This window comes from Nematolebias whitei, chromosome 16, assembly GCF_014905685.2.
Source record: "Nematolebias whitei isolate Nwh7 chromosome 16, NemWhi1, whole genome shotgun sequence".
NCBI classification, from domain to species: domain Eukaryota; kingdom Metazoa; phylum Chordata; class Actinopteri; order Cyprinodontiformes; family Rivulidae; genus Nematolebias; species Nematolebias whitei.
Window position 1 is genome coordinate 38812597 of NC_056513.1, and position 12985 is coordinate 38825581.

Consider the following 12985-nt stretch of genomic DNA (forward strand, 5'->3'; position numbering starts at 1 on the left):
AATATTATATTCACAAAATACTAACAATAATATGTTCATCTTACTGTGAGAAGTTATCCCCCGAGACCTGACGTCAACAGTCCGTCGATCTGAACAGAAATAAGCTGCGAAGTGTTGAAACATCTTCTGCTTTAACCAAATAAGGACGACCGTTTCAAGATGGCGGCCGAAAATCCTGCGCCGCAGCAGCCATGAGGGATCTAGTGTTTATATCTATGTGGTACTCTGAGTATTCAAATTTATTTTCATGCAAAACCACTCCATACCGATTGGAGGCGGTAATGCTCAAACAATTTGGCTTCCCACCGCTATGAAACAGCATGCTGAAGCTGTTGTCAGATTGGATCAGCTGACAGGCACAACATTTGTCTACCAATCAGAGCTGAGTTCTCTTAAGACTCCACGCCTTCTTTGACAGTATCCACCAATCACAGCAGATCGCTCCTCCCACTCCGTCCTAGTCTCTGATCCAATATTAGCATTAGCAGAAGTGTGTTCAACGTGGATGAACATTAGCAGCATTAGGTTTGGGATTTATTTGGTTACAGTTCTGAGCAAGTATCCACAAAAGTCCAAGTTATAGTATTCTTACATTTTTACTGTAGAAGCGTCGTCAGAAGTTTTATTACACAATGGTAAGATAACAAATTTGACCTTAAGCTAACCGTGTTAGCTAACAGCTGCTAGCTTGTGATAACAAACGTATGTTATTGAGTAAGTTGTTTAAATGTTGTTTGGACGTTTTGTGGGTAAGTTTTATGGTGTTTTAAACTTTATAGATGTGGGAAATAGACAATAACACTGACCTGGTCTTTTTTTCCCTCCTGCGTTGTAGAAAAACAGTTTCTCTTGTCTCCTTTTCAAGTAATGAAAAAATCTAACACGTTATTAAATATTAACAACATGCTGTTATTTGAGTGGTTTACTTTCCTCTGCGAGTTAAATATAAGATAATTCAATGAGCATTGCATTTATTTTATTAGAACATCGAGTACAGAAACAGGAAAAAAAGCTTTCAATGACTTGTGAGACATGAAATATATAAAATATTAATTTTCTAACACAGAATTACAAAATAATTTTGCCTAAAAAAATGTGCTTAGTGTTTTAAAATCAGTAACATTGGATATTTAAAATCTGTGGGGTTTATTAGTTTGCTCTGCAGACATTTAGACAGTTGTATAAATCTGTTTCAGCCTCATCGAAAGAAGAAATCATTTATCGAAAAGAAGAAAGCCGTGACCTTTCACCTTGTACACAGAAGTCAGAGGGACCCTCTGGCTGCAGATGAGAAGGCTCCACAACATGTTCTCCTGCCGGCCACAAAGGTACAGATTAATGCCCCTAATAGCTGGTATATGTGCTTTAAATGGATGCGGAGGGTGCACGTTCCACACCTGTGGCTACATTACCTGTGCTGTCCAGGTGGATGCAGAGGAGAGGCGCGAGGAGCAGAGAAAGTTTGGTGTCTTCTTCGATGATGATTATGACTACCTGCAGCACCTCAAAGAGCCGTCTCCTCTCTCAGAGCTGGTTGCAGCTGAACCCTCAAACCTGGACAGAGGTTCCTTTCAGCTCAAAGATGATGAGGATGAAGATGAGGTGGAGAGAACTGTGGACAGTGACGTTCCTGTGAGTTAACATGAACATTCATTCCATCTATGAAGATATCGCCAAATTTAGAACTTTAGGTGGCTTACCTTATGTTCAGTTTATATATTTAATTTATTTTATTTGATGATGTTGTAGAAGCATTGGATTGTAAGGATTATCTAGACCTGTCCAAAGCTTTTAATTCCGTTGATCATGACATCTTATGCCATAAGCTCTCAGATATTGGTTTCTCAGATCACACTGTTTGTTTTCTAACTATCTCTCAGGTTGAATGTGTTCAACACAATAGTAGTACTTCTAGCTATGTAAGTGTCACTAATGGTGGACCTCAAGGCTCAGTCTTAGGACCCACTCTCTTTATAATTTATATAATTAATGCAGGTCAGATCATTCCTGACACCTCCTTGCATCTCTATGCTGATGACATTTTTGTTTATTCCTGAGCTAACACAGTTGCCAATGTTTTCCAGCTTCTACAGTCTACATTTGACATCATCCAGTCGGACTTGTTCCGTCTCAAACTGGTGCTAAACGCTGACAAAACCAAAGAGATGTTGTTTTCCAACAGAAAGTCGGTGCCAACAACTCTTCCTCCTCTCTCATCCATGCATGGTGCTCCTATTGAGTTTGTAGATTCTTACAAATACTTGGGAACTTTGGTCGATCTCTTTTAAACAACATGTTGAAAACTTGATAAAGAAACTGAAATTAAAACTGGGTTTGTTTTTCAGAAATAGATTTTGTTTAACTCTGAATGCCAGAAAACAACTTGTAACTGTTACCTTCCTACCGGCCACTTACTACGGTGACATTATTTACATGAATGATGCCAGTTCCTTACAGATGTTGGATGCTGTCTGTCATGGCACGCTAAGATTCATAACTGGTTGTAACTATCGTACCCATCACTGCACCCAGTATTCACTGGTCAGTTGGTCATCATTATCTACATGTAGGCTCTCTCACTGGTACATCTTCATCTATCAATCCCTCCTTGGTCTGCTACCTTCATACATCTCCTCCCACATGTCATGTTGTCAGTGCAGTTACAGCGTGCGCTCTCAGGACATCATTACCTGCAGCGTTCCCTCAGTTCAGACTGAACTTGGCAAAAAGGACTTTTCCTACTCAGCTCCTGCACCTGGAACATCTTGCAACAGGAAATGAAGTTGTCCTCTTTGATTTCCTTAATGGATTTTAAACACTTGATAAGTTCAATAGACAAATCAAAGCAAATATGTTCTTGTTTGTAGTATTTTACCACGTTTTATAAGGCACCTTGATTTTATTGTTTCATAACACCACTTTTTATTTTTAATGTTCAGTTTTATTGTTGTTTGTTTATTTTTGTCTGTACCTTATCTGTTGTCTGTCTAAAACAGGTCTCTCTTGAAAATGGGTCCTCGTGACTCGATGAGACTAACCTGGATAAATAAAGGTTCAGTGAATGAATATATGATTAATAAACAAGTTAATGTAGAGATGCTGATATTTCTGATCCTGTGTACTTTTGGTGAAGTTGTGGCTCTAAAAAAAATAAAGAAAACACAGAAAAGGTGCTCTAAACTGTTTTTTGTTTTCTTTTATGAACAGGAAACTACAATCCACTTACCCTCTTCAGTGTTTGCCTCAGAATTTGAAGAAGAGGTGGGTCTTCTGAACAAAGCTGCACCAGTTTCAGGTAACTCGGTTCAGAAGGGTTCTGGCTGTGTGTGATGTTAGACAGCATCATCAGTACATTTCTTGGCTGCACACTTGGTATAAAGTCATTTAGCATAGGTGGGTCGAAGTGTTTACTGGTACCGTCTTTCATGGTGCCACTGTGATGTCACCGTCTCCTACAGCTGACACCAAGTCCTTGTGTCTTCTGTCACTGTCCTCACAGGGCCCAGACTGGACATGGACCCTGATATTGTTGCTGCTCTTGATGAGGACTTTGACTACGGTGATCCTGAAAACATCTTGGAGGATGACTTCATTGTGAAAGCAACCAGTGCAGATGAAGCTGTAGATGCAGAGTAAGACCAGAAAGGTCAAAGTGTTAGAAAGTGCCGTGGTTATTGTGTGTCATATATATATATATATATATATATATATTACATTAATTTGTGGCAGGGTTAAACACTTGATGTACTGGCACCACACACAATAATACACAATGTGCAGTGGTGGTTTCTTCATTTTCTCCTGTCGTATGGCTGACTGGGGAATCTTTAGAGTAACTAACACTGCTGGATCATAAATGCTTCACTAAGATTGTTTTTTTTCGTATTTCTAGTGATAATACTGGTGTTTATGACGTTAAATTGATTCAGTAATGAACTGCACAAAGAGCTATGGTTAAAATGTCTTATTATGATGTTAAATGTTAACTGCATTGTTTATAATAATCTTTCACTTCTAAGCTTTGCTTTATGTGTAAAATGTGACAGAGGACACTATGATGACGACGATGACGAGTGGGAGGACACAGACGAAGAAGACGACTTTGACTCCGAGGGCGGTTTTTCAGGCGACGAGCACGTTGAAGGAGAAGGTGGAGAGTTTCTGTTCATGAACGAGGAGACGAAGAGTCGCTTTACAGAGTACTCTCTGTCGTCTTCTGTCATGAGGAGGAATGAGCAGCTCACCCTGCTGGACGATCGCTTTGAAAAGGTACTAATACTCTAACGTCTTCTTGAAGCACTGCGGCTGCTGCAGGTTCCGTGGAGCTGAACATAAACCTGATTTGACTTCAAATCACGTGCAACAGAGTGTACGCACAAAAAGCGTCAAGTTGTTTTTCATGCAGAAGTTCTAAAGAGTCAGCAATGAAAGGAATAAAAACTGCCCGTGGAAATGTGTGCAACTTTGTTCCAATGTCATAGCTGGCGTATGCAGGTTTTGTGCGTTGGTGATGCTTGGAGAATATCTAATAATAATAATAATAATAATACAGTGGGGCAAAAAAGTATTTAGTCTGTTGCTGATTGTGCAAGTTCTCCTACTTACAAAAATGAGAGATGCCTGTATTTTTCATCATAGGTACACTTCAACTATGAGAAACAAAATGAGGGGAAAAAATCCAGGAAATCACATTGTATGATTTTTAAAGAATTTATTTGTAAATTATAGTGGAAAATAAGTATTTGGTCGATAACAAAAGTTAAACTCAATACTTTGTAACATAATCTTTGTTGGCAATGACAGAGGTCAAACATTTTCTGTAAGTCTTCACCACTCTAGCTGGTATTTTGGCCCATTCCTCCACGCAGATCTCCTCTAGAGCAGTGATGATTTGGGGCTGTCGCTGGGCAACACGGACTTTCAACTCCCTCCACAAATTTTATATATGGTTCAGGTCTGGAGACTGGCTAGGCCACTCCAGGACCTTGAAATGCTTTTTATGGAGCCACTCCTTTGTTGCCCAAGCGGTGTGTTTGGGATCATTGCCATGCTGGAAGACACAGCCACGTTCCATCTTCAATGCTCTCACTGATGGAAAGAGGTTTTGGCTTAAAATCTCACCATACATGGTCCCATTCATTCTTCCCTTAACACGGATTAGTCGTCCTGTCCCCTTTGAACAAAAACAGCCCCAAAGCATGATGTTTCCACCCCCATGCTTCACAGTAGATATGGTGTTCTTGGGATGCAATTCAGTATTCTTCTTCCTCCAAACACGATGAGTTGAGTTTTGAACAAAAAGTTCTATTTTGGTTTCATCTGACCACATGATATTCTCCCACTCCTCTTCTGGATCATCCATTTGCTCTCTGGCAAACTTCAGACGGGCCTGGACGTGTACTGGCTTAAGCAGGGGGACACGCCTGGCACTGCAGGACTTGAGTCCCTCTCTGCATACTGTGTAGCCTTTGTTACTTTGGTCCCAGCTCTCTGCAGGTCATTCATCAGGTCCCTCCGTGTAGTTCTGGGATTTTTGCGCACCGTTCTAATGATCACTTTGACCCCATGGGATGAGATCTTGCATGTTGCTCCAGATCGAGGGAGATTATCAGTGGTCTTGTATGTCTTCCATTTTCTTACAATTGCTCCCACAGTTGATTTATTCACACCAACCTGCTTGCCTATTGTAAAGTCACTCTTCCCAGCCTGATGCAGGTCTAGAATTGTCTTCCTTGTATCCTTCGACAGATCTTTGGTCTTGGCCATTGTTGAGTTTGGAGTCTGACTGTTTGAGGCTGTGGACAGGTGTCTTTTATACAGATAACGAGGTCAAACAGGTCCATTAATACAGGTAACAAGTGGAGGACAGAAGAGCTTCTTAAAGAAGAGTTACAGGTCTGTGAGAGCCAGAAATCTTGCTCGTTTGTTATTGACCAAATACTTATTTTCCACCGTAATTTACAAATAAATTTCATGGATTATTTTTCCTCATTTTGTCTCTCATAGTTGAAGTGTACCTATGATGAAAATTACAGACCTCTCTCATCTTTCTAAGTAGGAGAACTTACACAATCAGTGGCTGACTAAATACTTTTTTGCCCCACTGTATGTATGGAAGCTGGGATTATTGAACACCTGAAGGGTACATAAAGCAAGCTTTACTAATTATGTGTCTTCTTTGGGCTACTCCCTTCCTCAGGGAACGAGCACGCACTAACACTTGGTAATTGTGGCTTTTTGTTGTTGTTGTTTCTTTAGCAGTCCACATGTGAAGCAGAGGACTGTCATTACAGCGTCTGAGCAGCCGGGGGGGAGGTTAAGGGCCTTGCTCAAGGACCCAGAGTGGGGCAGATGATGGTGGAGTCAGATGTGGGTGCTTTACCTTTCCCACCCAAATTCAAATGTGTCCTGATCTGTTGACCACATTTCCTCTCTCTGCTGCTGTCTTTACTTACTCTACCTGTTAGTGTTTGTAATTATTTCTATCTTAACATGTGTTTTTTGTCTTTCCTCCTATAGAAAGTTCACCTGGACCAGTCATTTTATGTTCGTCTGTCTCTCCTTCATGTCCTCTCAAACTCCAGCCGGTCAGATGGATGCTCGACCTGAGTCTGGTTCTGCTGGAGGTTTCTTCCTGTTAAAAGGGAGTTTTTCTTTCCACTGTTGCCACTGTGCTTGCTCAGGATGGGAGACTGAGACAAACAGAAGCTTCAGCGCACTCTTCTGGCTTAAATAGTCGTTACTATTTTTTTATGTATGTGAATGTTTCTGCTCAGCTGGCTGAGCGGGGGCTCTGGACTATGCTATGACGTTCCCTTAAAAATTCAATGTTTTCACCGCCTATATGTTCATGTATAACGTCTGTTTATGTTGCTTTGCTGTGGTAGTTTTTTTTGATGCCTCAAATTGTGCCCTGTCTAGGACACGGAGTGAGAGATCTTTTTTTATACCGTCTCTCCTCATGTTTTCTTTCCTTTTCTTATCTAAGCAAAATATTATTCTGAATAAGAATAAGAGGCCGCGCTGATTATTTTAGCTGTAGCTCCGTGCACTCCGCCCATCTTCAGATGACTGTACGTACATATTTGCGTTGTATCTCGATGCAATGCCAATAAAGTTTATTCTGATTCTGATTCAGTGCCCCGAGACCACTTCTGTTGTGACTTGGAGCTATAGAAATAAACTGAAATGAACTGAAAAAAGGCTGTAAGCTCAACCAATCCAGGTAGATAACAACAAAAAGGTTAAATCACGTCATCTGGACCAGTTTCTTTTAAGTGAGAATCTTTTAGTCCCCCATCCAGAGGACTTCCTCAGTCTGTGGCCTGCCATCCAGGTCTGTTCCATAGGTAGCCTTCACTGCTGTTTCAAGCCAACCTCATCTCAGAAGTAGACTCTTTACATGTGCAGACAGGGCCCTCTGTCCGTCCCATCAGTTGAATTGATCCCAGGTTTGCCTCCTTTGACCTCTGCTGCTACTACCCTCCAAATGTTCTGTCTGTCGAGCTAAAATGCTGAATGTTCATTATTACACAGAACGATCTGTTTGAGCAGTCACCATGGTAAAGATCTGGTGTACTGTCAGTAAGCAGTGCAGCCCTGTGTCTGATTGTGATAAATATTCTGGACAGAAAAATGAGATTAACAATATTTATTTATCGTTATAGTTCTTCCTGGTGCTGGAGCACTGATGACATCCATCACGTGTTATCTTCCATGTGGAAGACTCCGTGGTCAGGTGTTTCTCAGCAGCCGGCTCTAGTGTTGAAAGAGTTTTCATGAACAGTGGCTTTCTTTATGCCAGCCGCCCATGAAGCTTAGACTGGTGAAGAAGCCCGACACCACCTGCTGAAGCTGGTAACTCCTTCAGAGTGCTCGCAGGTGTCTCTCGCTCTGCTCCTTGTTGGACAGTCACTCAGTCAGTGAGGACTGCCTGCTCTTGGTACATTTACACGTGTCCTGTAGTCACAGCCTGAGGATGGAAACAACAGAACTCTTAGGGACGTTGAAGGCCTGGAAATCCTTGTGCATCCATCCCAACTTGTACTTTTCAACAATGTTTTGTCTGAGCTGAGCAGGGGCAGTTCTTATTTCACTTTGCATGTTTTTTATTTGTATTACTATGTACAAATGTGATTTCACTTAAAAATGAAGACGTGCATGTTTATGGTCTATGGGAAGAAACCAGAGTACCCGGAAAAAACCCACAGATCTCTCCCATGGAGAGAACATGAAAACTCCACCCAGAAAGATCCCAGGCAGAGATTTGAACAGGCAACCTTCTCACTGAGTGGCAACAGCTCTACCAACTGGTCCACCGTGCCGCCCCAACATGTTAAAAGATTGAAATAAGATGATGGTGTATTGTTTTATTCATTAATATTTAACATTTTGATGTTTATTGTAAGTGTCTCGGCGCAGAGTAAAACCATGATATATTAGTTTCAGTCTTGTTTTTCTGTCTGGGACCATCAGAACAGAACCAGTGAACAGGGCAGTGCTTCGTACTGACAGTTCTACCATGGTGGTGTAGACAGAGCCTCCAGCATGAAAAACTCTGATTTTCAGCTGAACATAGTTGGTGAAGCAGGAAATCTGGCTTTGTATACCCCCCAGGTGCATCCAGCAATTGCTTTTACATTTTCATCATTTTCCCAGCATGCCCTTCGAGTCTCGCTAACGAACCTGCAGGCATGTGGGCATGCCAGCTTTGAAGTCAACACAAAGTGAGATCATTTCATCTTTGATGCATCTGAGGTTTGGAGTAAAACGGATGTATACAACCTTTAAGTGCTGGGCTCTGTTCATCGTTTTCTGTTGCATACGTCAGTGCAGCGCTCTCATGTGTGCAGAGTGGTCACCAGGAGGAGTGCCAACCTCTCCTGGAGCAGTACACTTGATGATGATGATGATGATAAGCTAATGTTTTATGTTTGGTCAGTCCAAGTCCTGATCGAGCAGCTTATCAGTGTCGTTTGTTACAGAAATGTAACAGTTCAACTCTTATTCTTTTCAAATGTACTATTATACTTTATGAAATGAGATGATTTCTCCTCAAGCATGTTGGAGCAGACGTGAAGATACAGAGTCCATTTCATCTGCCTTGTTGCTCCTCTTTGACTTTTTGCCAACTCTAATCCAGTTTCCCCATAAAGTTTGTTTTACTACCCTTTTTTAAATGACAAAAATATCAAGCCAAGGTTTCTGTGATCCACAGTAGGAGGCTCTGTAAGTGTAAGTGTGGCCTCTAACCCTGGAGTTTTGGGATTTATAATAAAGTCCCATGAACAGAAACAAAAAGGAGCTGGAGTTAAAGCTTTGCTGCCTGCACATACGTTACTGTTTGTCATTTTACATTGTGGCCTCTTTTCTTGCCTGTCATCACATCTTTTATCCTGTTTTTATGATTTGTTACAGACTAATGAGTCCAAGCTTTTATTTTAGAACTTGTGTTTAGTTAAAAAAAAAAAAAAAAAGATAAAAATTTTTAGAATCCAGGATTAAGATTCAATAGCCCATAAATCATCTTTACAAGTGAGACATCATGTTGTGAAGCTCGGGCTTTAAAAGATTCCTGTTTTTTAAATTTAATTTAATTTTTTTTCGATGAATAATGGGTTCTGGTTGTTCCACTGATGCACGTTAAAGTCACTTGTAGATTGACAGCTAGTGTTCCAGAGAGGTGTCTCATGAGAATATTTCAATAAAATCAAGACGTTGTTTTTTCTCTGGATTAAATCTTCTGCGTCTGTAGTAGCTGACTTGAAAACTTGATGTTTGAATCGTGTCCATTCAGAAAAACTAAAATGATAGTTTATAATTAAAATCATAAGTTCACCTCTGTAAAAATAAAAGCACAGCCCCAAACAGCAGAAGCTCAGCAAGCTTGGACTGATGATAGAAAGTGACCGTAGCCTCACACCAGCACCTGTGATGTCCTTTCAGTTTTACGAACAGTTCGATGATGATGAAATCGGCGCTCTGGACAATGCGGAGCTGGAAGGATTCATCGTACCGGACAGCGACCGCCTGGAGGAAGTCATCAAAGATTATTTCAAGGAGAAAGCCAAGGAGTAAGATCCATTTCCTTTTTGTTTGGAATCTGTTGCTTTGTGTTTGCTTTATTCATATAAATAGCAGCTGACTGATGTTTGTTGTGTTTGTGGCTCAGCGCCTTGAGACCTGAAGATCTGGGTCCAAAAGAACTGCCTGCTTTGAGGGAGGAGGAGGAAGATGAGGAGGAAGAGGAGACAGAGACTGTTGTTGTGGAGGAGGCTCCACAGGAGACGTGGGACTGTGAAACCATCATCAGTGAGTCTTATTTCCAGTCAGTGGAACGTTCCTGTATGTAGCTGTGTGTTGTCATCACTGTATGAGAACACACGAGTTCTCTGCATTTGACCCAGCACACCTGAGATACACCCAGGTCGAGCAGTGGGCAGCTATGTGAGCACCCGGGGAGCAGTTAGGGATGAGGTGTCCTGCTCAGAGACACCACGACATGTGGGAATGGCTGGGGATCGAACCTGGGACTTTTTCGGGTCCCAAGGTCGGCTTCCTGTACCTGCTGGTACTGATGCTGCAAGGTTTTTGTTTTACCCAGTTTTTTGACTTCACACTTTAAAACCTTTCTGCTGGATAAAAATGAATAAAATCCTAGATACTAGAAACTTTAAATTCAAGAACCAGGATTATTGGTCTAATATAAAACAGGGTTTGGGCAGCACAATGGCTTAGTGGTTGGCACTGTTGCCTCATAGCAAAAGGGTTCTGGGTATTGACCCAGCTTGGACCTGGAAGTGCCTTCTTCAGGCGCGGAGCGGACTGACCCCTCCTTCCTTTTCTGTCCCTCAATTAGAGGAATTCCTGAGGGAGTTGCATGGTTGCTGACGGGATCCCAAAGCCTTTGCGCGCCTCTCCGCAGATGGCCGAGTGTTGGCGGCCATGCATGAGCCGGCTGCAGCAGGCTTGGATCGCATGCCAGCGATAGAACCTGCTTTTGCCTCTCTCATCGTGTCACCAGAGGAAGATCTGCGCAGTCATGTTCGGAGCCCACGAGCTCAGTGTCGTGTCACGGATGAATTCCTCTGCAGAGCCTATGCCGCCGGACCGCGTGCTGGCCGCTTAGGTAATTCCTTGGCACACCTCATGCTTGCCCTCTCCGCGTCCCTTCAGGGGACTAGTGGTGCGACAGCAGCAATGGGCTTTAGCGATGCACGCTTCAGGCCTTTGCACTAATGACGAGGGAACTTGGGCGCGTGATGTCCTCCTTGGTCCAGGCTCGCCGACAGGTCTGGTTGGCACAGTCAGCGTTGACTGAGCCATGCCGTAGAACCCTCCTTCATGTCCCAGTGGTGTCGGGGGAGTTGTTCGATTCGGCTGCCTTGGAAGCGCTGGAACGGACTGTCCAGGCACGACAGAGAAGGCAGCAATTTTCAAGCCTTAGCAGGGCAATGCCCCCTCCACCTCCTCGGCATCCAAGGCGCCCGTCGGCTTTACCCTCATGTGGTTCAGCAAAGGCCCAGCAGGAGCTTTCATGGGTCGGTCCACCGATCAACTGGGCAGGCTCGGACCAGGGACTCTGGCTGCTGCCCCCCCCCCCCCCCCCACGGCCCTAGGGGCAGTGAAGGGAGACGGTGATGCTATCAGGCCGACCATCGGATATTTCTCCCACCAGCAGCTCAGTTACTGGGCTGCTCACGCCATGGACCCATGGGTGGTTGCTTCTCTGCAACAATCCAGGGGCTATTACTCAACTTACTTCCTCGTGCAAAAGAGGACGGGCGGGTTTCGTCCCATTTTAGACCTGAGGGGACTCAACCAGTACCTAAGGGAGCTGCCCTTCCACATGCTCACGACAGCAGAAGTCTTTCAAGCTGTCACAAGGAAAGAATAGTTCACGTCTGTAGACCTGAAGGATGCGTATTTTCATGTGCCTATTGCGGCAGAACATCGCCGCTATCTCAGGTTTTCCTATCGAGGTCACCACTGGCAGTTCCGGGTACTCCCATTCGGGCTCTCTCTCTCCCCAAGGGTGTTCACTCGGTGCGTGAAGGCAGCCCTCTCTCCTCTGCAGGCCTGCGGAGTGAATATTCTGCCATATTTAGACGATTGGCTTTTCTGTGCCCCGTCTCAGGCCTGTGCCTTTCACGACACAAACTGCCTGCTCGCTCATGTGTCCCAGTTGGGCCTCAATGTCAACCTGGAGAAGAACTGCCTGATCCCTTCCCAGACGACCACCTTTCGTTGGGTGGTTCTGGATTCATCTTCCATGAGAGCTCGCCCATCCGCTCAAAGGGTGGCCGGCATACTCCAGCTGGTCAGTCGGTTCAGGCTGGGCAGGCAGCTCCCCTATGTTACCTTCCTGCAACTACTCGGCAAGCTGACATCAGTCACTCGGGTGGTGCCCTTAGGCCTGCTGTCACTTCTCCCCTTGCAGAGGTGGCTCAACAGCTTTCGCCTGGATGCCAGGCTGCACAGGCATTGCAAGCTCGCAGTGACGTGGTCATGTCTTCATGCCTTGACTCCATGGAGGGACGAAGATTATTTGTCCAGGGGTGTCCCCATGGGAGTGGTAGTGTGTCGCAGGGAAGTGGTCATGACAGATGCCAGCTCCATGGGATGGGGGGGCTGTGTGGCAACGCAGAGCGGTTCAGGGCCACTGGGGTCAAAGGGACCACTCCAAACATATAATGCCCCTTTTCCACTGTCACAGAGCGGATCAGATCAGTTCGGGTTGGTTCAGATCGGTTCGGGTCTGTTGTGTTTCCATGTACATTTCTGGACCAGCTCTGTAGGCGGGGACTAGTGTAGTGAACCAGATGACCTCAAATCTACCAGATGGACAGAGACTGTTATTTTCATTGATCTGAATAAGTCTGAACCATCTGATGAACTTTCTTTCTTGAATTAATCAAGCAGAAAAAACAATCCTCTATAATCATTACTGTCTTACAAATGTTTTGATAATCAAATTGTGTTAGTT

At 43.7% G+C, this 12985-nt stretch overlaps 1 protein-coding gene across 1 annotated transcript in view; it reads left to right on the forward strand.

The window, feature by feature from the left end:
• The first annotated feature begins 453 nt into the window (after nucleotides 1-453).
• ltv1 (LTV1 ribosome biogenesis factor) overlaps nucleotides 454-12985 on the forward strand; it is a 51801-nt gene continuing 39269 nt past the window's right edge. Inside the window, exons 1-8 of the mRNA XM_037689991.1 lie at nucleotides 454-635; nucleotides 1197-1328; nucleotides 1426-1632; nucleotides 3208-3295; nucleotides 3500-3632; nucleotides 4047-4269; nucleotides 9946-10073; nucleotides 10172-10311. Coding sequence (XP_037545919.1) covers nucleotides 633-635; nucleotides 1197-1328; nucleotides 1426-1632; nucleotides 3208-3295; nucleotides 3500-3632; nucleotides 4047-4269; nucleotides 9946-10073; nucleotides 10172-10311 — 1054 coding nt within the window. The 5' untranslated portion in view covers nucleotides 454-632. The remainder of the gene's footprint in view (nucleotides 636-1196; nucleotides 1329-1425; nucleotides 1633-3207; nucleotides 3296-3499; nucleotides 3633-4046; nucleotides 4270-9945; nucleotides 10074-10171; nucleotides 10312-12985) is intronic.